The sequence below is a fragment of the Carcharhinus amblyrhynchos genome, chromosome 2 (assembly GCF_965287045.1).
Source record: "Carcharhinus amblyrhynchos chromosome 2, sCarAmb.v2.hapA, whole genome shotgun sequence".
NCBI classification, from domain to species: domain Eukaryota; kingdom Metazoa; phylum Chordata; class Chondrichthyes; order Carcharhiniformes; family Carcharhinidae; genus Carcharhinus; species Carcharhinus amblyrhynchos.
Genome location: NC_137325.1, coordinates 68,470,790 through 68,498,556, shown reverse-complemented (window position 1 = coordinate 68,498,556; position 27,767 = coordinate 68,470,790). Strand labels below are relative to the sequence as shown.

The 27,767-nt window shown below is 42.9% G+C and overlaps 1 protein-coding gene across 2 annotated transcripts in view; it reads left to right on the top strand.

The window, feature by feature from the left end:
* LOC145355275 (histone deacetylase 9-like) overlaps window positions 1-27,767 on the top strand; it is a 781,248-nt gene that overhangs the window by 468,859 nt on the left and 284,622 nt on the right. For both annotated transcript variants that reach the window (XM_080207173.1, XM_080207182.1), the window contains exon 9: window positions 18,107-18,238. In XM_080207173.1, coding sequence (XP_080063299.1) covers window positions 18,107-18,238 — 132 coding nt within the window. The remainder of the gene's footprint in view (window positions 1-18,106; window positions 18,239-27,767) is intronic.

Below are 27,767 nucleotides of genomic sequence, written 5' to 3'. Positions count from 1 at the left end.
TGGGAGGAAACCGGAGCGCCCGGAGGAAACCCATGCAACCACAGGGAGAATGCACAAACTCCCACAGACACAGGCCCAAATCCATGTATCTGCACAGCTAGCAGTGCTAGTCACTGAGCTGTTGTGGAGCCCGTCTATCGGTCCAGGATCAAGCACACACACCGACATGAAGTACTAGGCCACTCCTGGACTTCCAAGAGCAGCCCACGCACAACCCGCCGTGTGCATGCCCCTCGCTTGACACGAGGTGGACCTCCACCTGTGGAATAAAGACAAAACATATTAGTTATACAGCCTGCCCTTCCGGTGTCTCCCGAGGTTTACCCTATTTAATAGCCCCTACCATATCCCTCCATTCCCGTTTCACTCATATGCCTATCTAACTGCATCTTAAACGAGTCCAACGTGCCTGCCTCCACCACCCTACTCGGTAGCGCATTCCAGACCCCCACAACTCTCTGTGTAAAGAACCTTCCTCTTACCTCCAAATTATACCTCCCCCCCCTCACCCTTAATTGATGACCTCTTGTGTTCGTACCCAGTCTAGGGAGCAGTCTCTCACTATTAACTCTATCTATTCCCTTCAGTATCTTATATACCTCTATCATGTCCCCTCTCAATCTCCTTCTTTCCAAGGAGAATAGCCCCAGTCTCTTCAGTCTCTCCTCGTAACCCAGTCCCCCCATGCCAGGCAACATCCTGGTAAACCTCCTCTGCACCCTTTCCAGAGACTCCACGTCCTTCCGGTAATAAGGTGACCAGAACTGGACGCAGTACTCCAAATGCGGTCTAACCAACGTTCTGTATAACTGAAGCATTAGACGGCAGCTTTTATACTCTAAGCCCCTTCCTATAAAGGCTAACATCCCATAAGCCTTCCTAACAACGTTCTCCACTTGTGACACAACCTTCATGGATTTGTGGACCTGCACTCCCAGGTCTCTCTGTACATCTATACTCCTAATCGGCCTACCTTTTATCACATAACTCCTCTCTGCATTATTCCTTCCAAAATGCATCACCTCGCATTTGTCAGGATTAAATGCCATCTGCCACCTATCTGCCCACTGCACCAACCTATCTATATCCTGTTGTATCACCTGACAATCCAGTTCTGTACCCGCCAACCCTGCCATCTTGGTGTCATCAGCAAACTTGCTGATCACACCACCTACTCCCTCTTCTAAGTCATTTATGTAGACTACAAAGAGGAGAGGTCCCAGTACCGAGCCCTGCGGCACACCACTGGTCACTGGCCTCCAGCCCGACAAGGTACCCTCCACAACTACCCTCTGTCTCCTATTTCCCAACCAGTTTTCAATCCACCTAACTGCCTGGCCTCGTATCCCATGCGCCTTAACCTTCTCTACCAGCCTACCGTGAGGGACTTTGTCAAACGCCTTACTGAAATCCATGTAGATGACATCAACGGCTCTCCCATCGTCAACCGTTCTTGTCACCTCCTCAAAGAATTCCACCAGATTCGTAAGGCAAGACCTCCCTCTAACAAAGCCATGTTGCGTATCCCTAATCAGATCGCAACGCTCCAAATGCTCATACATCCTACCCCTAAGTATTTTTTCCATTAACTTCCCTACCACCGACGTCAAACTCACTGGCCTATAATTCCCAGGGTTATCCCTACTACCTTTTTTGAACAACGGGACCACATTTGCTACCCTCCAGTCTTCTGGGACCTCACCTGTGTCCAAAGAAGAGACAAAGATGTGTGCCAGAGGCCCAGCAATTTCATCTTTCGCCTCCCTAAGCAGCCTGGGATAAATACCATCAGGCCCCGGAGCTTTATCCGTCCTTACGCTACCTAAAAGCCCTAGCACTTCCTCTCTCGTAATAACTATATCCTGCAACTGAACCTCCGCTCCCTCCAAGAGACCGCACGATTCCGAACCCCTCTCCTTCGTGAATACCGACGCAAAGTATTCATTCAGGAGCTCCCCCATTCCCTCCGACTCAATACACAACTCTCCACTCTTGTCCCTAAGAGGACCAATTTTCCCTCTAACTACTCTCTTGCCTCTAATATAGGAATAAAATGCCTTAGGATTATCCTTAATCCTACCGGCCAAAGCCATCTCGTGCCCTCTCTTCGCCCTTCTAATTCCCCTTTTTAGCTCCCTCCTACTCTCTCTATATTCCTCCAGCGCACACTCCGTACCCATTTGTTTTGACCTATCATACGCCTCCCTCTTCTTCCTAACCAAGTCTTCAATATCCCCCGTAATCCACGGCTCTCTAATCCTACCTTTCCCATCCTTTCGCTTAACCGGAACAAACCTCCCCTGCAACCATTTCATTTTGTCCCTAAAAGCCTCCCACTTGCCAACCGTGGACTTGCCAGCTAACAGTCCCTCCCAGTCAGTTTGCTGCAGCTCCCTCCTAATCCTGCCATAGCTCGCCTTTCCCCAGTTCAGCACACTCCCGCTTGGACGGCACTCGTCCCTTTCCATTTTTATCCTAAAGTAGACGGACTTGTGGTCACTGTTCGCCACATGTTCGCCTACCTCTACCTCACCCACCTGCCCTGGCTCGTTTCCCAACACTAAATCCAGTATAGCCCCTCCCCTAGTCGGGCAAGTTACATACTGTTCTAGCGACCCTTCCATAACACATTTCACAAACTCCTCTCCCTCCGTACCCCCAGCTCTAGGCCCCCTCCAATTCACTCCGGGAAAATTAAAATCACCCACTACAACCACTCTATTCTTTTTGCACCTGTCCAAAATGCCCCTGCAAATTCCCTCCTCCACTGACTTTGGGCTGTTGGGTGGCCTATAGTACACCCCTAGCAGTGTGATCTCTCCCTTTTTATTCCTCAACTCCACCCACAGCGACTCAATCCCTATCTCTTCCATATCGCCCTCCCTCTGCACTATTGTGATGTTTTCCTTGACTAACAGTGCCACCCCTCCACCTCTCTTCAACCCTCCTCTGTCACACCTAAAACACCTGTACCCAGGAACATTCAGCTGCCAGTCCTGCCCTTCCCGTAACCACGTCTCCGTTACAGCCACCACATCCAACTGCCTCACAAACATCAAGGCCCTAAGCTCATCCGTTTTCCCTGCCACACTCCTAGCATTGAAACAGACACAGTTCAACCCACAAATGTCCCTCGGAACCACCTTCTCCCTTATAATTTTCCTTTCACCCGTCTCTCTCCCAGCCACCTCCCCACCCCCCCTCCCTATTAGTTTAAATCATTCCTGAACACCCCAGCTAACCTCCCTGCTAAGACACTAGTCCCCCTCCCGTTCAAATCCTCCCCACCCCTCCTGTACAGTTGCCTTTCTCTCCTAAACACCTCCCAATGATCTACATAAGTAAACCCCTCTACCCTACACCAGTCCCTCAACCATGCATTCAACTGTATGATCTCGTCATTCTTAGCCCTGCTCATACTGGGCAGCAACCCAGACAGTGCCACCCTAGAGGTCCTGCCCTTTAGTTTGGCCCCCAACTCCCTAAATTGCCTACGGACCTCTCCCCTACTCCTCCTTCCTATATCCCCTTCCCCTACGTGTACTATGACCTCTGCCTGGGTCCCCTCCCCTTTCAAAATTCCCTCTACCCTTTCCATTATATCTTTTACCCCTGCCCCAGGGAGGCAGACCACCATCTTGGAGTCGCGCCCTTGCCCACAGAACCTCCTATCAATCCCTCGGACCCTCCCATCCCCTACCACTATCACCTTACCAGACCCTTTCCGTCCCTCTAAATCAGTCTCCCCTTCCTTCCTATTTTTCTGTGCCCCTGCCGACGAACCTTGGGGGGCCTCCGGGGAGGCCGGGGTACCCTGACTACTCTTCTTCTTCCTCTTTCCCCTCCTAACAGTCGTCCATCCTCCCTTCTCTTCAGCCCTTGAGACCTCCTCCTGCTCATGTTTCCCAGCCATTATCTCCTCATTCTCCCTAACTAGAAACGCATCTTCCAGTCGCCCCTCGAGTTGCCTGATCCGGGCCCTCAATCGCTGCAGTTCTAAACATTTACTGCAGATGTGTACCTTGGGGACCCGTGACACCACCAGGAACTCCCACATGTGGCACCGGACGCAACTTACATTCCTCCCTATATTCCCTGCCATGTCCCAACCTCCTGTAAGTGCCCAAGGTAGGAATCTGACTCTCACCTTCTCCAAGCCTGCACTCGCCTAAGCCCAGCAAGCCAAAGCCCTTCTCACTCAGTTCCCACTCACTCCGCTGCCCGCTCCCGACGCTGCCCGCTCTATACTGCTACCCCTTTTTTATACCCCCCGCTCCCCCTTAACGACAATCCCCTGGCCTAACTTCCGGTACGGAAGTAAACTACACTCTAACAAGCCCCGAGAACCGGAAGTACAGGAAAAAAGCGGTTTTCACTTTAAATCAGCCACTCACCACAGCCACAGCCACCAGGTTCAATGCTCCGGAGAACAATGAGGTGGGTCCCCGGGTGAGTATCCGATTTATACCCCCCGCTCCCCCTTAACGACTATCCCCTGGCCTAACTTCCGGTACGGAAGTAAACTACACTCTAACAAGCCCCGAGAACCGGAAGTACAGGAAAAAAGCGGTTTTCACTTTAAATCAGCCACTCACCACAGCCACAGCCACCAGGTTCAATGCTCCGCTATGTATTTAAGGATGATGGGCAAATTCTTAAAGCAGGAGGCCCTATTGATGGGCCTAAATCTCTGGAAAGCTTGTGGTCACCCACCCTCCCCCCACTCCTTCCAGGAGAGGTGGGTGTTGCTGAGGCAGGTAGGTGATCACAGAACATGGAGACCCTCTGAAAACTTCTGACATTTTGAAAATAAAAAGTGGCCACAACTGTGAAGCCATCAGTGTGAAGGAGAAACATTTCTATTGTAGCCTTTTCATTGCAGTGGCTTTATGAAGGTTGTGGGGGAGATTTAGAGGAGATGTTGCTAACTCCTGACCTGCTACCAGGAGCTTGCACTCAACCTCTGCTGTACTCTGGCTTTAACGGGAAGCCCATCTGACATAAGAAACTTACTCCTATTGGTCCCTGAATTGGTCTAATTGGTTACAAGCTGCTGCCATTGCCGTATTGACCCTACCTCCAAGAAGATGACTTGGAACAATGAACTTGTCAGGACTTCAGCACTATTTTCAACTTTTTTTCCCTGTTCTTGCTTCAAATTCCTTTTCCACGGGGTTGATTACGATTGCACCCCTTAAGTAACTATAATATTCCATGTGCCCTTACGTGCTTTGGTTAACCTGTGCTACTTCATATTTTATCCTAAAGGACTATTCTTATTGAGTTTTTGTTAGATATAAATAAAGTCAAGTTATTGGCAGAAATTTTCCAGAAACTTAGCCAAGACTACAATCGCTTCTGATGTTTGCACATTGGGAACAGTCACTTCAGACGATTTGACCTCCAATGTCATACACATTTGCAAAGGACCACCACATCCTAGACCAGCTAGTAATCTATGTCATCATTATTAACCTTATTGCTGGAAATGACAGGTTGTGAAGGCTTGAAACCTTTCTCAAGTGAGGCATATTAAATCTCCTTTGAATGGAGAACTAACTCCTCCAAATCTTCAAAGCATTATTGTGATATTTGCATAATTGTCGCTGCTAGGTACAAAGATCAAGCCATTTTTCTGGTCTGTGTGTGTGGTATTCAAATCTTGCTTCCAGGTTCATTTACAAAATGAATATGGTGCAACAAACATTGTGACAAACAAAGGTTGTTATTATTTTAATGTCTGAGGTCAACCGTAACAACATGCTAAAGCATTTTCTTACTTCATCAAGAGTAAATGTGACCAAAGTTTTCATTGGCCGTGACCTTTTCAATGAACAATTGTGTACTGTCAAAATGATCTCTTGATTTTATAATCGTATAATTGGCCCTTATTTGTTTAGTAATCTGTTGTTTCCATTCAATCTAAACCTTAAGATCTTTATGTTATACTTGAGTTTTGATGTTTTTTCTAAATAACAGTTTACATAATTATCACTACATGTTTCCAGCCTAAGATATCCATTTCCCACGTTGCCATCACAGCTTGGAATTGTTGATTCTTCCTTCAGGATCAATCTTAAATGTTACGTTGCAGACTGCTCGCTTTGGTTTCAAATGCCATCTCAGCTTCTCTGTTTTAGCTTAATAAAATTTTTAGAAGAGTTCTTCAAATCAGCACTGTGCTGATGCATGACAAAGTGATATGAAGCATGTTAGAACTCAGGATGTCCTACAGAATTCACTTCTGATTCAGTGCTGTTAACACAAGGGATTTGCCCAATACAGAAAAAGGGAGGAAAAACCTCAAAGCCTTCGCAAGTTGTTCACATGCATCTCAATGCGGCATTTATGAAGTAATGATGGCTTAAAATCAGCCCATTCTTTCAGTAGAAAGCTTAGAGCATGGCAGAAGTTCTAGCGTGAAGAAAGGAAGAGAACCTGTTCACTTATAATGTGACTCATCTGATGAAGGAGCAGTGCACTGATAGCTCTTGATTCCAAACAAACTTATTGGGCTTTAACCTGATGTTGTGAGACTTCCTACTGTGCCCGCCCCAGTCCAAAACCGGCATCTCCACTCATTTATAGTGTTGATCTACATACACTGGTCCAAACATTTTGAACACTGCGTGGAAAGTTCATGTTAGTGCCGTATTATGGGAATGAGTTTCAATGGGCATTCTCCAATTATTGACCATAATTATGGTGGAAGAACCATAGAAAACTCAGAAGAACGGTAAATACAACTTCTGCGTCATTTTTCTAGTGTTTCCACAGCTTTTCCATTGAAGGTACAGGGGAGTCATGGAAACGTGACACTGAAGAATGGAACACTTATGTTGGCAGCATGTCAATTTCTAATGTTTAAAGACAAAGTAACCATGAAACAAATGCAGGAAGTTCCCCAAGCTTTGTTTTGACAGTGAGACTTATTGTCTGCCTCATAAGAGTCCTCATATTGCAGAGGTGTACAGCTCCTGTCCTGCAGTTTGAACCCCCTGTACTTGGCTGTTGTATCTGAACTCTGCTTAGCTGGCACTTCATGCACAATGCCATTGACATAGGAGACTGTTGTTAAAGGGTTCAGCTCTGGAAACAGCTTATCTTCCAGTAAGTAGTGCGAATGTAAATGAAAGCTCATCAAACAACAGCACTGGCTTACTACAAAAAGGATAATCATGCATTTACAATTTCCTTTTGTGCCTACCAAACATGTCAAAGCAGTTTACAGCCAATGTAGGATTTTTTAAAAAGTTGAGTTATTGTTGTAATGTAGGAAACAAAGAGGCCAATTAGCACACAGAGAGCTCCCACAAACACCAATTAGATAATGATCAGTTCATGTAATGTTTGAGGGATTAATATTGGCTAGAATACCAGGGGTAACTGCCCTTCTCTTCTTCAAAATAGTATTTTTGGATCTTTCATGCTAACCAAGGACAGGGCTAGAATTATTGTCTCATTTTGAAAGATGCCATCTCTAACCAATGCACTCTCCCTCAATGCTGCACTGAAATGTCAGCCTCGATTTCTGTGCTTAATTACTGAATTTTAATCTGCAACTTTGTGACTCAAAAAGAGGTTTACTAATTGAGCTATAGCTGACACTTATTTACCCAGGGAATGATAATGTGAAACTTATTACCACAGGGAGCAATTGAGGCAAATAGCATACATGCATTTAAGAGGATGCCTATATGCATATGAAGAGAAAGCATTAGAGGGCTCTGCTGATGGAGTAAGATAAAGAATTTGAAAGGATTTGAGTGGAGTATAAACCTGAATTGACTGGTTGGATTGATGGTCTTTGTCTTTACTTTTTAGGAACAAACAGATCTCATAGTCTGTATTGATATCAATGATATAGATAGAAAGAGGGATGAAGTCTTGCAGGCAGAGTTTAGGCAGCCAGCAAGCAGACAGTAAAAAAAATGGACCTCAAAAGTAGGAATCTCCAGATTTCTCCCAGTGCCATGCACTGATGAATACAGAAAAGGAGACTAGATGAATATGTGGCTGGAGAGATGGGGCGGGAGGGAAGGCTTTAGATTTCTGGGACATTAGATCAAAACTAGTGGTGGGATGAGTTTTGGGGCTGGAAGGTGCAGGAAGGGAATTGGAATTGGATAAACATTTGAGAAATTGAAAATTGAAAATTGTAGCCTTGCGTGTGTCTCCACCCAGGCTCCCTCCACTCTGGGCTTATTATAAGGAAACAAAATTTCAACCCACAGTTCCAGATTTTCAATACCCTGCATGTCATCACTGAACAATCTCACTCCAATATTAAGATTTGCTCCCTTGTCCTGGTCTCCCCCACCAGAGGAAGTAGGTTTCCTCAATCCTGTCAACTTTTATCATCTTAACACTTCAGTTAGACCACCCCTTAATCATCCATATGCAAGGGAATTGCAAACCTAATCTTTTCAACCTGTTTTCATAATTTATTTCTGTTAGCCCAGAACACACCATTGTTTTCAGTAGAATAAAGGGTTGTACTGCCAGGCCGTGTGCTTTAACGTCTGATACAAAACCAGTAACCGCGATTGAAAGGGAACACTTTCAAATGTTTTCCTTTAAACAAAGAGAAAGTATTTGAAACTCAAGTAAACTAGTCACAAGAATAGTGAGTTACAATTAAAAAGACAGCCAAAGCAAGTATTTTGCCACCGGCACACATCAGTGAAATTGAACAGAGCAGATAATTCTTTTTGAGCACTGAATGTCTTTTGAAACTTGCACGTTCATTAACTGCTAAAAGTGATTTTTTTTTTCTGTTGAATTGATGCTGCAGCCATCCAAGAACAAAAGGCTGCTTTGATTGTAGTAGTATCACTTCAATTAAGCCTGAGTGTAGTCTTGATGTGTTATGTTTCATACATTCCTCTCACTGGAATTATTAAAGCATATTGCAAGTAGGAAATTCATTGATCTCAGTCTATTTTTCCTTCTTTCACAAGAAAGTGCTTGTGAAATATTATTCTTGCTTTCAAGTAGAGTAGCCCTTCTGTATTTCCCACAGACAATTGCAGTGGTGGAATGTGGTGATGAATCCTTATTATTACTGTTGTTAAATCTTCGGTCTTGTGTGAGCAGAGTGTTGCAGAGCGCTTGACAGGAAGTGTTCTGTTTATGTGATTGATCTGAATTGCGACAAGGGATGAATCTGTGGCCAAAAATAGAAACTAATTTATGCAGCTGTGCATGAAATCGGTTTGTGTGTAATTCCAGCTTCTTTCAGCCTGCCCTGAAGAGCTCTCACCAAACCCAAAGGATTTGCATTGCATTAGCCAACTGCTCAAATGGAAATCTCTTTACTGCTCAGCGGTACAGGGTCCTAATAAATAAAATGACCCTGAACAGAATACTAGTTTGTATTTTTTTCTACTTTTTGATTGTTGATGGAGTTCAGGTAGAAGTCTTTTCTTTGATTGATGACAATCCTTAAGATACCCAGCTGATGAATTCTATTTCCAATTGTTTTTCAAATTCTGAAAATATTGCCACAAAAAGGTGGTTATTTGGCCCACCAGACTCTGTCGGCCTCTTTGAGAAAACTCCCACTCCTGCACACTTTTTCTCCATAGTCCTGAACACAGGCTTTTCATTATTTTCCCTTTTCTTCCATGGTCCTGAAGGTTCTTTATGACTTATGAGTCAACAGATACCTTCAAACAACAATCCTTAAGTGCTTCCCTTTATCAGAATTCTTTGTGTGTCAGACTAAACAGGTTAATGCAAACAGACTGTTCAATCATGGATACCATCAAGAACGGTCTTGTCCTCACTCAAGATGCACACTTTCCAATCTCTAGATTGCAATTCGGAGTGGAGATTCAGGCTGATCTTCCTTTGGTCATTGAGTTCAGGTGTACAAGCTTCAATTATACCCAACCCAGCACCAATACATAATTGAACCTGGGACCTTTTGAACTCGATGAGCTGAACTGTACTGACCCTTAGGTAATAAGAAAGAAGGCAGAGGCACAGGGTTGGGTGGTGATGCTGGGGTGCCAGTAATGCCAGGTCAGCATCCTTGCTGCTGAGGAAATTATTGAGTGCAGGACTTCAAAATGGATTGTCTGTCCACGAAGGGCGGTAGTGGATTTGCATAAGTCAGGCACCAACTAGTAGCTATTTTAGAAGGTCACTGAAATTTTGTCAGCAGTGAGGTGTTCCCCCCATCCCCCACTCTCATCGCATTGAGGAGAGGCAGCCTCTCTATGTAGTATGGGAAGGTAGCAGCTAGTGGGCCACAGAGGGGATTGCAGGATAGAAAGGAGCTCCTTCTGATCCAATGATTCCCTCAGAGGTGTTTCATCACTGATCAGTGTGGCCCAACACCCTTGGCCATCTTGAATTTTACTTGTTACTTAACTATCTGAGGACGCCTTCATCATGAGGCTCCCTTTAAGTCTCCTGCTTTCCTCAGCAGCACCCACCTCTTTGGTAACACAGCTGAAGCTTTAGTGCTGCTGGCCCTCTGATTGCAGCAGCGCTATCAATTGGGAGACTGCGTGCATTAAAGGTGCAAACATTGCCCTGCTGCTGGCAAGCGCGGACATGGAACCTAATTTCAGCTCTGCACCAGGATCTTGAAGCCTTGTGATAAAATTCAGTCCTATGCCTCAGTACTACATCTTGTCTGGTCTGATCATAGGTACTTTCAGACACCAGACCACTGGGGAGCTCCCTAATTTGTAACTGTATCAGTGGACTGCACAAATGTACTGTCAGAGCACAGAGACATTGAAATAGATTATTATTAAATGGGTCAGATTGCTCATGAATTTTGGTCTAACCTGTAAGTAATCTCTCATTTTGAATGATTCCTGTCACTGGCTGTATCCCTCCAGTGCACTTAAAAATAAACACTTGCAAAATTTCTAGCAGCATTTATCTGCCATTCAGGAATATCTTTTCAAAGGTGCAATTTTTAAAATGTTAAGGGATTTTTTTCTCTGCCTTTGTTAACAAAAGAGTGAGAAAAGGGTGTTTTCTTGCATTATTCATAGCAACATTTTCGCCAACAATAGGGAGAGGAATATATACACCTTTATCCTGTGGGGAAAATTCCACCCTTTGTTTCTAATACTGGGCAAACGTTGGCCATTTTAAAGCCCCGGAATTTTAAGTCCTTGGAGACTATCTGATGAATTCCACTGGAAATGTAGCTGGTGATGAGTAAAGAGCAGGTAGTTTTTGAGTCTCTTTGTAGGGATGATTGCAGTGAAAATGGCAGTGAAAATATAATGGTCAGTCTGATCATATAATTTTTAATGAGATGGGGGGACTGGCTGTTCTGTATGTAACCTTGGTTCAAATTGAATTGTGGATACAAAAGATCACGGTCTCTTTGTTCATTCCTTTAAAGCACATGCTTTAATTTGTTGATCTCTGTCCATCAGCCACGAGAATGAAAGCAATACGTGGAAGACTAGATTCCCAACGCTAGATATGTGTGCAGTTGCATAATATTATTTTAAAACATTACAATACCGCAGAGCCAAGTTTTCAGCTAGCCCACCGGTGAAGAGTTTTAAAATAAAAATAAACAAAATGACATATACTTCATTCGGAGTTGGAAGGTTTCTTACAATGGTCATGGTGAAAGATATCACAGAATGTCGACAGGGGCTATTAAGAAATAGTCGAATGCTGATGTTTCATGCACTGCATTAGAAGCTGGAATTTTACCTGAACTGATTTCATGCCTTCTGTTCAGCTGAACTTCAAACAAAATGCAACAGTGAAAATGGTGAAGAGAGTGGTAGCCAGAATATCTATTATTCTGACTCTCATTTCCACTGTGAAAGGCCATGCAATGCATTTTGCTGCTGTGCAATGTAAGTACAGAAGGGGAAATTTTAATTTTCCTACAACGACAGGAATCCGTCATCAAAGAAGAAATAGCAAGACACCTAGAAAAGAATGGTTTGATCAAGCAGATGCAGCACAAATCCGTGAAGGGAAGTCGTTTTTAACAAATTTATTGGATTTCTAATAGGATGTGACTAGTACGGTAGTCAGAGGTGAACTGGTGGATGTGGTGTTTTTAGATTTCCAGAAGGTGTTTGATAAGGTGCCTCACAAAAGGTTGCTGCAAAAGGTTAAGGTGCACGGAGTTGGGGGTAAGGTGTTAGCGTGGGTTGAGGATTGGTTGCCTAACGGGAAACAGAGAGTTGGAATCAAGGGTGCTTTTCTGGTTGGCAGTTGGTCACTAGTGGAGTGCCGCAGGGATCAGTGCTGGGGCCTCAACTGTTTACCATTTACATAGACAATCTGGAGGAGGGGGCTGAGTGTAGGGTAACAAAATTTGCTGATGATACGAAGATGAGTGGAAAAGTAATTTGCGTGGAAGGCACGGAAAGTCTGCAGAGAGATCTGGATAGGCTGAGTGAGTGGACGAGGACCTGGTAGATGCCAGATGGCAGATGCCATCAAGGACTTGCTCTGGGTAGCTGCCAGTATGGCAGGAAGTCTGACTTTCATCATTTAAAATGGGTGAACTATCTTTAGAGGCACTGCATGGGCTCTGGCAGGTCACCTAAATAATGCTAATAAGGCCTGAGGCCAGAAGTTCAAGTGTAGGCCCACTTTGGGTCTGCCAGTTTGGTTGCGCACTCCTCACGCAATGCTATTTCAGGCATAAGCATTGGCCTAAAGGAACTTAAGCCCATTTCTCATTATGTCAGATTTCCAGCTTTGAACCCTAGAATTCCTAAAGTAAAGGAGGAAGCCATTTGGCCCATCAAGTCTGTACTGACCACAATCCCACCCATGCCCTTTTTCCATAACCCCACACATTTATCCTGCTAATCCCACTCTCACTAAAGGGTAATGTAGCATGGCCAATCAGCGTAACCAACAAATCTTTGGACTGAGAGAGGAACGGAGCACCCGTAGAATGTGCAAACTTCACACAGACAGTGACCGAGATCAGAATTGAACCTGGGAGCCTGGTGTTGTGAGGCAACAGTGCTAACCATTGTGCCACCGTGCCATCCCTTGCAGGTTTTCCTTTCTATTTTATGTCTCAAAGTTTATGTTGATTTTTTTCTCATTTTGTTATCTGTTTTTCTTTTCATTCATTCTTGTTGCAAGATCTGTTTTTAGGTTTAAATGCCATTTTTTTTGTATCTGCCTTTTTTGTTCTTTTATTGTTATGATACATGCCCATTTGTTCCTTTATTCCATGTTCCCCCAACCCTTTAAATTTACTTGGTTGGTTATCTTTCTCGACAGTACCTTGGAAGAGACTAAGGTAAAAACTGATGTAAATCAAGTTCAATAATTGTTCCAGAGATACCATTGAGATTAATTCTTGTTGCACCAGGGAATCCCACAGGAATAGTATTGTTGAATGGGTTAGAGTAAATAGTCATACTGAACAGCTTATGGGAAATAGTTCGTTCTACTTCACGTGGTTTAGTGTTTAGGTGGAAAATGCCTTTAAAATGTAGAGAAAAATGTCTCCTGATAGAGTTTCCCTAATAGCTCAGTGAGTAAATTTATCAAGTGGTATGGCACAGTTCTATATAATTTTGGGTGTCAGATTCAAATTGCAATCTGCATTGAAGTGATCTCAGATAAGGTAATTATATTGGTCTTATCTATTCCATGTGCCCATTGCCAGGAAGGAGAACATTGGCAAGGGTCTCCATTACAGATTACTACCCAGAAACTTCTGCTAGAAAGTTTATGTGATGTGTCATGTGGGTGATCTGTATATATGTGGATATGCATATATCTAAGAAAGGAACAGAATCAACTAAGGCTGTGATGCATCATGACAACACTCACTGTTTAGGCCCACACAGAAGTAATGAGAGTCAAGCCAGAGGCTGACTAATGTGTGGAACTATATTCCAATATGAGTCAGATAGCAATTATGGGAGAATCTCTCTGTCATGCTGGAATCTCATTACCAGTTTAAATCTGTTTAGGAAGAACTTTAACTTTGGAAAAACCAATGGACTTGGGTTGGGTAGGTATGTAAAAATGGAAAAAAAATGAAACGCAGTCCCTAGCTGCCTCCAACCTGCTCACTTCTGGTTTTGATGAGTGAAATGGGATGTGATGGGTTAGTGTTTGAGGGTGTAGTGGGGAGATAACTAATCCATTCCCAGAAATGGGTTGTTCATTTAAATAATTAAAATGAGGCTGCCTCTGGCTGGTTGGGAAACTGAAACAAAATCAGCAATTAGCTTCTGCTTTTAAATCTGACAGGATACGAGGGAAACCTACTCTTCTGGACTTCAGAACAGCCCCCGCCCCCTCCTCCATCCTGTTCCATCTCAGCGTCCAAGTTAATAGTGGGTCTTTTAAGACCCCCTATACTGTATTTACCATTTATGGTTTAGGAGGTAACTTGGATTTTTTTTAAGCATGTGTCTGTTTGAGCAGCAATGGTCAGGAAGTGAAGAACATTTTGCTTTTTTTTCATTTGGCATTGTAAGGTCCTGCTTGCAACATAGAATAAATATATGCTCGTTTGCAAATTTTTTGAAGGATTTTTGCTTTGGCATGTACAAGTTCTTCCAAGATTATTGATCATAAGTATCCAAACTTTAAAATATAGAATAATGTTTGCCAAAGTGCAGAAGTAAATATTTATATCGCTTCTTTCATAATCTCAGAACATCCCAAAATGCTTTGCTGCCAATAAAATAGTTGGAAATTTCCCAAAATTGCAGAGTGCTAGAGCAGGCTTCAATGAAACTCACTGGCTGCCTCTTCTTACCTGAACAAGCCACATCTGTGCAATTTCAAAGTGCAAAGTTCAAAGAGGATCTCACAGCCAGCTGGAGGGGTGGGGCCTAAACTTGCCAGCAAAGCTGGGATTCAGAGATCGGCGCCCCCTTTGAAAAGAGTGCCCCAATGTCAAAGTAAAGTTAAGGATCCCACCTCCCTCTTCCCCTCACCTCACAAACATTGGGATACCCCCACGAACACAGGGATCTATGGTAGACATAAGGAACACCTCCAACCCTCGCACGCAAAGGGGCAACCCCTCCCATCACATCAGGCAAGCATGAGAGTGACCTGAGCCTACACCATTAGGTGTCTTGGCAACACCCCCCCCCAAATATTCTTTCCTTGTCCTACACCCATAAATGCCCCCACCCCCATATCATCCATTACCCCTAGTCCACAGAAGGCACCCCCCCCAACCGATGGGGCTACATGGCCTGCCCTGACATTTGGCACTGCCAGGGGTATTACAAAGTTCCCAAGGAGCAGCTGTTTCCTCACCACCCAGGGACTATACCCTGGAATGCTCATCACAAATTATTTTTTATATTCAACACTCCTGGAAGCAATGGCATTAAGCCGTATAATGAGATTTAAATTCATGGAACCTGATTATGTCGCTAGCAGGGGGCAGAGATGATTATAAATTGGGGTTTTGTCACTCCACATCCGGTTGGCCCTGAGAATCGCCCCCAATTCTTTTTAAGTATAGTAAATATTGCAACATAAAAAACACAGCAACTAATTTGTGCACAACATGTCCCACAAACAGCATATTTAATTCAGAGGAAATATTGACCAGCACACCAAGGAGAAATACAATGCTCTTGGAATCTTTTTGAAACTGCTGAAAGGGCAGAGACAGGGCTTGATTTAACATCTCATCTCAAAGAAAAAGCCTCCAACATCGCAACACTCCCTCTGTGCAACATTACAGTGTTATTCTGGATTATGTTCTCAAGACTCTGGAGCAGGATTTGAACCCTCAACATTTTGACTCAGATATAAGAGCGTTACCACTGAGTCAGATTGCTAAAATAATCTTCAGAGATTCCTGCTTTCTTTTGGCACCCTCTGCCCATCTTCCAAAGTTGAAGAGCCATCCCTGCTGTAGCATTTCCAGAGTTCTCCACCTTTGCATGGATAGGCTTCCTCTTGATGTGGAAATTCTGAGTAATTATCACTATATCAGGGAATTTGGGACAATGATAAGATAAAAAATGAAGAGCTGTGGTGAACTTTCACCTTGTTAGAACTCCATATAAGAGGAGAATCTCCTCAAAACATTAAAACAGACCAATGATTAAAAAAGTAGCCACAACTATGAACGTGACTGTGTTATATTGTTGGTAAAGCCTGAATGTGGCTGGTAAGTTTTTTGAGTTTATTTATTAATGTCACAAGTAGGCTTACATTAACACTGCAATTAAGTTACTGTGAAAAGCCCCTAGTCACCACACACCAGCACCTGTTTGGTACACTGAGAGAGAATTTAACATAGCCAATGCACGTAACCAGCAGGTCTTTCGGACTGTGTGAGGAAACCGGAGCAGCCGGAGGAAACCCATGCGGACACCGGGGTGACGTGCAGACTCCGTAGAGGCAGTAAACCGGGAATTAAACCCAGTTCCCTGGTGCTGTGAGGCAGCAGTGCTAACAGCTGTGCCACCATGCTGTCCCAATGGGACTGGATGCAGGGATTGTTACACACTTTTTACTTTCCAATATTCACAGTGTGTTTTCATTTTACACTCATCATTCTCTTTGATAAGATGATGGGTTAGAATTGCTCTTGCATGCACTCCACCCCTTCACTTCTCTCTTGAAGCTATTGACACCTTGCTGCCAACAGACTGTTTGCAATAATTTGTTTAAATGGCCATTTTTCACATAAACATATCTAGTATGCATCAGTAGGTTAATTGGCCGAGGAGAAAGCAGAACAGTACCTGATCATGTCCTCACTTGATTTGCTCACACAAGTTCCTGCAGCAGGGGCTGCTAGATAGTGATCAAAACTGGAACCCCAAGTTATTTTCCTCTGTGCACCTGCCTAACTGGCACCTGCAAGCTCAGCACAAATTAATCTTCCAGGATTGTATAGCTGAGCTATTCACCAGACAAATCTGCTGAACTTTTACAAAACCCTTCCATTGCTAGAATTTGAAGCACAATAACTTAAATATATCTATTAACAGCTTGAGTTCAGGGATTTGGAGCACTGCTTTACAAAAGCAGCCTGACAATTGTATGTCTACTGTTTTAGATCAGTTAGTTTCCAAAATTGCTGGGTTGTACTTCAAACAATATGATGAATGTTGATTCAAAAGATATGTACATTAATGTACAAAGAGACTAAAGGGGGAATATTCTTCAGCACTTCCTCCTGAGGTCAGGAGAGAACATGATGAAAACAGCAATTTCGATAGCCAGGCCAATTACTCATTCCTCCTGCTCCAGCTGGGCCTGCCTTTGACCATTCTTCCTTCACTGCCCTGCATGCAAATTCTGGCTGGGGAGGAAGGTCCTTCTTTCAGCCCTTATGAAAGTTGTCATGCGAAAGATTGTGGTGGAGCCCCAGCAACTGTGGTAACTTCTCTGCCATAGCCCAATGGAGAAAAACAGATATGTAGCTGCCCATGTCTCACTGAGCACTTTAGTGGAAGCCTCTCTCCCAATTTTCTAAAGATTCCTGCTTTCTTTTGGCATCCTCTCCTCATCTTCTGACATTGAAATGCCATCCTTGCCATAGCATTTCCAGAGTTCCCCACCTTTGCATGGATAGGTTTCCTCTTGATGTAGGAATTCTGAGTAATTATTGCTACCATCAGGGAATTTGGGGTAAGGATGGGATAAATAATTGAGGGCTGTGCAGAATTTTCACCTTGCTAGAACTCCATGTAAGAGGAAAATTTCCTCAACATTAAAACAAACCAATGATTAAAAAAGTAGCCACAACTATGAACATAACTGTGTTATATTTAAAATATAAATTTTGAATATAATGTTGGTACAGCCTGAATGTGGCTAATAGGATTGAATGCAGGGATTGTTACACACTTTTTGCTTTCCAATATTCACAGCAGATTCACGGTTTGTTGTGAGATTTACTGGCTTGTAAATTTTTAGGTATGTTTGTTTTGTGTGTAGTTTGGACAGACAGTTATTGGTTTGATGATTCGCTTGGCAAACCCAATCCCGACTTTCTTTCCATCCTGCAATTGAACAATGAAAAAAAGTAGTGTGCAGGCAAAGGCCATCTGCCTGCAGCTAAATGCACTCTCCTTTTTATGTGATATGAATGTAATTTTGATATTATGTGCCCGCAAATCACGTTCTCATGTTTTCACAGCCTCAGAGCCAAATTTGAAGGTACGTTCCAGGTTAAAACAGAAAGTGGCAGAGAGGAGGAGTAGTCCATTATTGCGCAGAAAAGATGGCACCATTATCAGCACCTTCAAGAAGAGAACGCTTGAGAGAACAGGTAGTCGGGAAGAACACAAGGCCGTTCATAAAAGCTAACATTGCTTTGTATGGGTATCTAATACACCCAAGATCATGGCTGTATCTTTGTTTAGTACAATGATACAAATAACCCTAATAGCAGTTAGAGCTGGTCTTGTCTTAGCATTGCTAGCCATAGAAATGAATTGGACATGGGAAATGGAGCAAGACACCAAGGCTGGAATTTTAAGTCCCACCCACCACGAGAATCAGAGTGGGCGAGGGGTGGAGCATAGAAAGGTCCATTGATCTTGGGTGGGATTTTATGACTTTGGAATGAATGAGGCTATAAGTCCCACCCTAAATAACAAAATATTTTTGTTAACAGAGAAAAAAAGGCCATTTGCTCCAAATGACCACCATTTTTGGTTGATTGATCTTATCCCTGAATATTTACTTTCCCACCAGATCTTTCAAACCATCCTTTCTCTAGAATTATGCCTAATTATTTGGTAAACCTATTTAGATTCCCATGTCAAGTAGCCTTTTTCCATAACTCCATTGTCCTGAATGTGAAATAGTTTGCCTCAACTCCCTTCTTATTTTGAAGCAACGTTAATTTGTTTCTCCCTACATTTTGAGGGACTGATTGTGGACAAGTCCCAGGACCGGGTGGAATGCATCCGAGGGTTCTGAAAGAAATGGCAGAGGTGATAGTGGATGCCTTGGTGGTTATTTTCCAAACATCGCTGGATTCCGGGGAAGTGCCGGAAGATTGGAAAGCGGCTAATGTTACGCCGTTGTTTAAGAAGGGTGCCAGGCAAAAGGCAGGGAATTATAGGCCAGTTAGTTTAACGTCTGTTGTAGGTAAAATGTTAGAATCCGTCATCAAGGAGGAAATAGCAAGGCATCTTGAGGGGAATTGCTTGATAGAGCAGATGCAGCACGGTTTTGTTAAGGGGAAGTCGTGTCTGACAAATTTATTGGAGTTCTATGAGGATGTGTCTAGGGCGGTGGATAGAGGAGAGCCGGTGGATGTGGTCTTTCTTGATTTTCAGAAGGCGTTTGACAAGGTACCTCACAAGAGGTTATTGCAGAAGGTAAGGGGGCATGGAGTTGGGGGTAGGGTGTTAGCGTGGATAGAGGATTGGTTGTCAAATAGGAGGCAGAGAGTGGAGGTTAATGGGTGCTATTCGGATTGGCGGTTGGTGACTAGTGGAGTGCCCCAGGGGTCGGTGCTGGGGCCTCAGCTATTTACCATTTATATAGATGATCTGGAGGAGGGAACCGAGTGTATGGTGTCGAAATTTGCTGATGATGGCAAGATTGGTGGAACGGCAAATTGCGCGGAGGGTGTGGAGAGTCTGCAGAAGGATCTAGATAGGCTGGGCGAATGGGCCAGGAACTGGCAAATGGAATTTAATGTTGGCAAGTGCGAGGTGGTCCACTTTGGTAGGAATAATGGTAGGAAGGACTATTACTTACGTGGTGAAAAACTGCAGCAGGCGACGGTGCAGAGGGACCTCGGGGTCCTTGTGCATGAGTCGCAAAAACCCAGCCTGCAGGTGTAGCAGGTGGTCAGGAAGACGAATGGGATGCTGGCCTTCATAGCGAGGGGGATTGAATATAAAAGTAGGGAGATCTTGCTGCAGCTGTATAGGGCATTGGTGAGGCCGCAGCTGGAGTACTGTGTGCAGTTTTGGTCGCCGTACTTACGCAAGGATATTTTGGCCTTGGAGGGAGTGCAGAGGAGGTTTACTAGGCTGATGCTGGAGTTGAGGGGGTTGAGCTATGAGGAGAGGCTGAATAAACTAGGCTTGTACTCATTAGAGTTTAGAAGAATGAGGGGAGATCTCATTGAGACATATAAGATGATGAATGGGATGGATAGGATAGAGGTGGAGAGGCTCTTCCCGCTCAGAAAGGACAGTAGGACTATGGGGCACAGCCTCAAGATAAAGGGGGGGCGGTTTAGAACGGAGTTGAGGAGGAACTTCTTCACTCAAAGGGTGGTGAATCTCTGGAATTCTCTGCCCGTTGGGGTGGTGGAGGCTGCCTCACTAAATATTTTTAAGACGTGGGTTGATGGGTTTTTGATAAGCGAGGGGATTAAGGGTTATGGGGAGAGGGCGGGAAAGTGGAACTGAGCCATGACAGATCAGCCATGATCTTATTGAATGGCGGGGCAGGCTCGAAGGGCTAGATGGCCTACTCCTGCTCCTATTTCTTATGTTCTTTTGTTCTTATGAGTTCTTGGCTGCAGTGAGCAGGTTTTTATGTGATAGTTTTGTTTATCTTCAAAATTTTTAAACAAAATTTTAGTTGTGATATTTCAGGTGCAAATTCCTTCCATTTGCCTCCTAACATCTACTACAATTAATATGGATTAAGACTCCTTGTCAAGGGTTCTCGATGTCTTGACTAAGCTATCGATAGAAGGACAGACAACCACTCAGTTAGTTGGCCTTCTTAATATCAATTGGAGCAAGATACCTCTCTGTCAGAGAACAGTATTGAGTATAGGAAGCCAAAAGATTTTTTTACTGGAGTTTAATTACAATATTTCGGCGTAAGGAATAAAACAAGCAAATTTTCTTCTCAATTTTTGAAGGGCTTGCTATTTAAATAACTTGGCACCTTAATAGGTCTATATATGTTATCTGCACTCCAAGAACATTTGCAACTTTAAAGAGTCATAATTCCTACACAGGGCTAAGTCCCTTGCTCCAGTGAAAGCACGGTCTGCTTGAACTTAGCACTGAGTGCAAATGGTCTGGCTGTGTTTGCTTCCCCCAAACACTATCCCCTAGTCAAAATAGGATTTGTTGCAAATGACAACTGGGTCCTGCCTGCTTTTTTGGAAGTTTCACAGTCTCCACAACTCCAGGGAAATCTTAAAAAAATGTTGTTTCTGAAGGTCGTATTAACATCAGTTGTAAAAATGAGATGAGAGACTGAAAAGTTAGCTGCTTCCCTGATTGTCTATCCTGATTCATTTCACTACCTTTCATTTTGTTCTCCTCTATTTTAGGTTTGAATGTATTTTTTTTCACCCATTTATTGCCTACTTAATGTGTCTACATCTTTGGTTCTTTGAAAGATTTTTCATTGCCTGAGCTAAATGATGTTTGTATGTCATATAGTGATATTTCTAGCTTTAATGTAAATCTATTAAGTCTAGAACTGGAACATCGTTACAAAATTGGCATAAACATATGCTGTTCTTCCCTCCCATCTTTATTGAGTGCATGCTCAGAGAATTTAAGTGCAGATTGGCAAGAAGCAGGTCTTAGGAACTTTCAAATGTCCATAGGTGTATTGCTGAAGATTACTATCTTTATTTGCACTTTAGTGCCACAAGGATTCAGACACTTGTAACTGTTTTATTTACATTAGGGTTAGGTCAGATATAATCACCATCTGCTCTTGATCTTCATCATTATATTATTAAAAGATTAATAGTCATTACTGTGTGTGTACCACAGGATAAAATGGAGGTGGATGTACTGCTGTGGAAAAGGATAAGTGAAGAAACCAGCTGAAATAAGCAGGGATTTCTATCTTCCTCACATGACAGGGGACAATTGGTAATGCATGAAGGAACTAACCTTTGAGGCATGTCGTGAGACTGAAGCATTTGGGGTTGTTTTTGTCCCCTGGGTTTTTGCTTCTTCCACTAAAGTTACAGTGGAAAACAGGGGGCCCCATAGCAATTCTCTTCCAGTTAAGGGGACCCAAAATAAGGAACATAATATTGGATTAGCTCTGAACTACTGTGAACACAGCACAAAACCAGATTGTACTAGGAGGATATTTGGAACCCGGTGATGATGAAGTACTTAATTTGGAGGTAGAAATCGGGACAGAAGGGCTCATAAATTCTGTTAAGAAAATGGATTGCAGGAGATCAAGTTCTGAAGAGATGAAAAGCTACTGGTAAGGGAAAAGAATGAAAAGAATTATCTGCAGGGAGGGATATGGAGGGGAAATGGATGTGCTTTAAGAAAATGTTTATATTGCAGAGACAGAATATCCTAGAATCAGTTGACTAAACAGGAAAGTAAAATTAAAGTAGATGAAAAGAGAAGCTATGAAGGCATTAAAGAGAAATAAATGGCGGATAAAGCGTAGAAAGAATGATAAAATTAAGCAATAGAAAGGCAAGAAGCCAATATGAGACAGCAAGTGGTATAAATGTAATGAAAACCATAAAGACTCAGTACTCAGTGTTTTTTATCCATTAAGTCTTAATTTCAAGTTCTGGCTGTGTTCCTGAAAATCACAATTTTTGTGAAACACTGGTTACCATATAAATCAATATTAAAATGTCAACCTCTGGTTTGTGGCCTCACTCCATCCTAACCTTCAAGCTGAGACCTATTTTCTCTCCCAAACCATCCTTCCACCTACCTCCCACTCACTGACTTCCTTTTGCTGCTTCCAGCTCCTGGACATGGGTTCCCATTGAAGATCTAAAGCTCCAATGTGGTTCAAGTAAGAGTTCCAATGGTGCAAAAGTGCCTACAGTAAAAAGTCTGACAACACCAGGTTTTAGTCCAACCGATTTATTTGATAATACTCACAAGCTTTCGAGGGGACTGCCTCTTCGTTGCGTGAATGGAGATGAAAACCTGGTGTTGTCAGACTTTTTACTGTGTTTACGCCAGTCCAACGCCGGCATTCCCACAGCAAAAGTGCCTAACCAGGGCTGCAAAAATCATTTTTTTTTACTGATCTCAGTAGCCATTTCTCTTCCTGAACTCTAGCTGTGAGCAAGAATTCATGAGAAAAGCAGCTAGATAGGAGCAGATTCAACAGTCGTTTGGGAAAAAAAACATGGATTGCAGCATCCTGCACCATTGGAGTGAGGCTGCAACTCAAGGGTCAGGGGGATGGGGGAGACTGCAAGTTGAAGGGTCCAGTAGTGGGAAGGGCCTCAGCTTGTATGTCTGAGCATGGAGAAAGACTGCTCCAAAATGGCCTTCATTACTGAAGGTTAAATTTGAGTAGAAACAGGAAGCAGTTTTGGGGAGATGGCCAAATGTCTTGTCAAAAAGGTACATTTTAAGGATGCTTTTGAAGGATGGGAGAGAAATAGCAATATGTTGGGGTTAGAGATGAAGTTCAGAGCATGGAAGAAACATGGTTGAAGGCTGTTCCATTGATGATAAAGTGAAAGGCTAAGGGAATGTGCAATATGCATTTTTTTTTAATTGCCTTTGTGGAGCTCCTTAGAACATTTTTCTGTTACCATTCCCGGTAAAGACAAGAGAGTTAATTCAATACTTTTAAAAAATTGGAATCAAACAAGCTGTTAAGATGGCTGCCACAAATTATGTGACTTCTGGCATTTGGACTACAGACAGTATCAAGCAACTGATCAATATTTTAAAAATGTGATTATAGGTGAGGGTAACTCATAACCACTTGGAGAATTCACGTGTCTGATTGCTTAAGATGGACCAACACTCAAAGACTGGTGTTTCAATTTGCCTGTCTCTAATATCTCATATTTGACAAAAAGGAACATCAAAACCCCATGGTCACTGTCAACTTCTCATGATATCACAATGGACTCCCTCATCCAAACGAGACTGGGTGGGCCTCAAAAGTGTTTCCTCAAAGGTCATATAATCGAAGTTGATCTCAGGGACCGGACCCTTATTACCTAACCATCAGTCATTAATCAGTCTGAGAACTGGACTCTGAAACCAGCTGCAAATCATCAAATAACAAAAATACTTATCCTGTTCCTATTTCAACATTCATCTGAGGACCAACCCCTAGATATTTGAATACAGAAACTTTGCAATCTGTTGTGAACCCTTCGTTTCACCAGACCCTCCCTTCAACTTGAAACCCTCAACTCATTCAGATGACCACAAGCCAGCCACATGGGAAACTGGAAATCAAAAATCAGAGACTGAATTAACAGTAATTTGTCAAAATGCGCTATCTTTATCTGTATCCATACTGTATGCATATGAGTGTGTATGCAACACCACCTGCCCCCCACCCGGTACCATCCGGGCAATTCTCTGCCCCCTGAGCGATGTAGTCACCTTGGCATGTATGCACACCAGGTGCATGTTATTGGGAGACCAGCCATAGTTCACATCAGTGTGTCCTCCGGCTGATGTGAATAGATAATCTAATGGGGCACGATCAAGTATTGAGGTCTGATAATTAGTTTGAAATTTATTAATGGGGTTTCTGACATTGATTGTTTAGATTCCCATTATGTCACTGGCAAAGGAATTTGGAGTGGGTGGAAGCAGGGTATGAGATCAATCACAGTGAGGCGTCATGTCAATGTAAGTCACAATTTAGGCCTTGCATGAGATTTTACACTCCGGACACCATCCAAGCAGAAAATCCCAGGATTCTAATGCATTAATGTGAGGTATTTGTGTAAGAGTTAATAACACTCTTTATTTTAAATTCATGAAAGACCACTGCTGAATTATTTAATTTGAATGCATATTCCAAGGGTAAGAAAGAACACATCTCCTTCATTACAAAACATACTGATGATGGGCAGTAAGAGAGAAAGTACATTCTACTGTAACATTATGCTATTGTCATTGCATAAATATAAGCTATTATCATTGTAAACTAACTCTGGGCTGTAACATAGGCTAGAAAATGTTCAATGGCAGAGAAAAAAGTCTCTGGATGTATTTGAGGATGAGGAATTTCAAATCAATGCATTGAGCACTAGCTAACCAATAAAGATTGTTCAGGTTGGCTAGGCAGGTGAGTGGAATTTTATGCAGGATAACATGATAGCATGGATTTCTGCTTCAGTTGGGTGAAATTCAGGAGACCAGTCAGCAAAGTATTGGAATGTTGAATCTGGAAATAGCTGAACCATAGATGAGATTTTTAATGGAAATGAGCTGGGCTCTGAGCAGAGAGAGGTAATGTGGCAGTGGTAGAAGTAATCAGTCAAGGTGATGGAATGGATGTGCAAGTTGAGGCTCAAATAGAGCAGTGAAATTGAGTAGTATCCAGTTGAAATTTTATTGAGAAGTTAGGATACGGATAGGATCTGGAATCAGGATTTCTTTCTAGCTGTCAATCACTTGACTGTTGATATGACATGTCCTAAATTGGATATTGCACAGGGTAACTGAAAGTGCAACGTCAGACATGGAATCAACAGACAGAATTTTCTGACTCTTCCTGGTGGTGAATTCCCAGGTGGCAGGGTGGGCAAGCTATGCAAAATTCTGTAGATTTGGCAGGACCAGAAAATCCCACCAGTGGCCAATGGCCAGCACATCTACCATGAAAAGCCTTCAAGCAGAATGGCTGGAAAATCCTGGCTAAGTTGGTTCAACAGCTGACTTCACACCTATGGACAATATTGGGGGAGTTTGATGGTGCCCCCAACCCCTTGGCCAAGTTTGATGCAGGATGGGATAGAAGATAGGATGAGTGGCTGCAGCCCACCACCTTCTATTCACTTTCGAGTTGCTCACCATAATATGCTAGACAGATAAGACATCACCACCATAAAGTTCATGCATTTGGAAAGACATGCTTGGTAACTAACAAGTTCACGTTAATATAGGACAGTGAATGTTTCAAAAGAGCTGGTAAAATCACAACTTGTTGTTCATTCTGAAGTGTCTCACCACCTCTTTTATGATTGAATACAGCAGTCCTCATACACTTTATCCCTCAACTTTCATGGAAAATGACCTTCAGGGCAATGGTTAACATGAACAGTTCATTTTCTTTACTTGTTAGTTCGGCATGTTTCCAAAATGTTAGTTTAAATTAAACAAAGTTGAGTCTTGGGAATATTTAGGTTTGCATTGTTTACCACAACTGTTCAAATATTAAAAATGTTAAACCTTGCACTAATTACATCCAGATTCTGATTTTGTCCACTGTAAATAATATGTCAAGGAAGTTTTATATCATTTTCCTATGTGGATTGAATAATTATAGTGTTATGTACATTGCAGTTGCAGATTTGGTCATTTGCTTTTTTGACTGCCTATTTATTGAATAAAATAGCCCACATAGATGTTGGATGGATGCATGCTATTTTAAATATGCACATATATAAAATACTTGGCTGAAGTTATATACCTGGTTGGATTTTTAGGTGTTGATATGAACATTGCAAAAATTACATCCAGATCTGTTTGAGTAAGCATTGAAAATCCTGCCACAGTATTTAATTAATTGATTTACTTGTAGAGTATGGATAGTTCTTCAATAGTGGTGTCACACCATTGTAAATTACAATCAATAAAGACTGTTTTATGTTGAGAGTGTGGCATTAGTGAGTGCTGGTCCTTTTGCTATTAATGGCACACTATCAATATTTGAACAGGATTAGAATGTTTGTGGGTATGATTTTGTGGTCACAGTTCTCATTCATTCGGGTTGGATTGAAGTGTTTACACTTAACAAAGTGTAATTAGCTCCACTCTCGTTCTGTTGCTGATTGAGCTTGTGATGGTTAATCTCATGGTTTCTTTCCAATCTTCCTCTTGAGTATGGGTTTGTCTAATCTACTGCCAGGAGTAATATAGATTTTACATCTCTACGAGCACTGAGGCATGCTTGTGAGAGGGATAGTTTCAGTGGTGTCAATTTGCATTCAATTTTATCGAACATATGCACTTATATGAAGTGAAATAAGTGGAGATAGCAGGGATACTCATGCTGAATGGTATGAAATTTCTCAGCTTCTAAGAAAGCTGTTTACTGGCAATATACTGTTAATGTCATATCTTGAGCCTCCGGAGTCATCCATCAGGTGGTAGATGCTGGATGTCAAGTGGGATGTCCATAAAGATCTCAACACTGGTCTCAGCATTCGAGGAGTGCATATCGAGCATGAGGGTTGACCTTGAGTACCGAACAGATAGACCTCCTCCTTAGAGAGAATGGCGTCTCAATGACAGGCTACTCCAGAATCTCAATCACGGCTTTCTGGGTTTACATTCAGACCTGCAAGCCCACACAACTCAGCATGTCACTGCCAGTGTGAGAGGCACCTTGTAAGTTCTGCTAGTTGTCCATTTATCTGTGATAAGCACGGAGGTTCAAACCAACCTCATGTTGATGGATGAGCTGCAGTTGATATCTGCAGGCTCCTTTCAGAGTGATGAGAATGATGACTGCAACTCCTCTTCTCTCTACCAGTGACTGTTGCATCTGATGAGATTGTGATTACTGAGGAGTGTCCAGCTATGGTGCTGGACTCCCCCAACCAGACAGGGCCCACAAAGGCTCCAGTGACCAGAAGGTTGGCTGCAAAGCTAATGGGGCATCCGAGCCAGCAGGCTGCCTCCAACCCAGCAGCCAGCAAGGGGCACGCACCAACACATAGCACTCTCAAACAGAAATTTAAGTAACAGTAATCACATAAGGAATTGACAATGGTGATTTCTGTGGACATGTATGCTGGTGCATATGTTTCTCTGCTTTGATTATAAAAATGTAACATTATGTGCAAAAACCTGAGGGGGAGAGAGGGATTTTCCTGTCTCACCTGCCACAGGAATCATAGAGGGCAGGTGGGTGGACCAAGCAAAAGTCCTTTG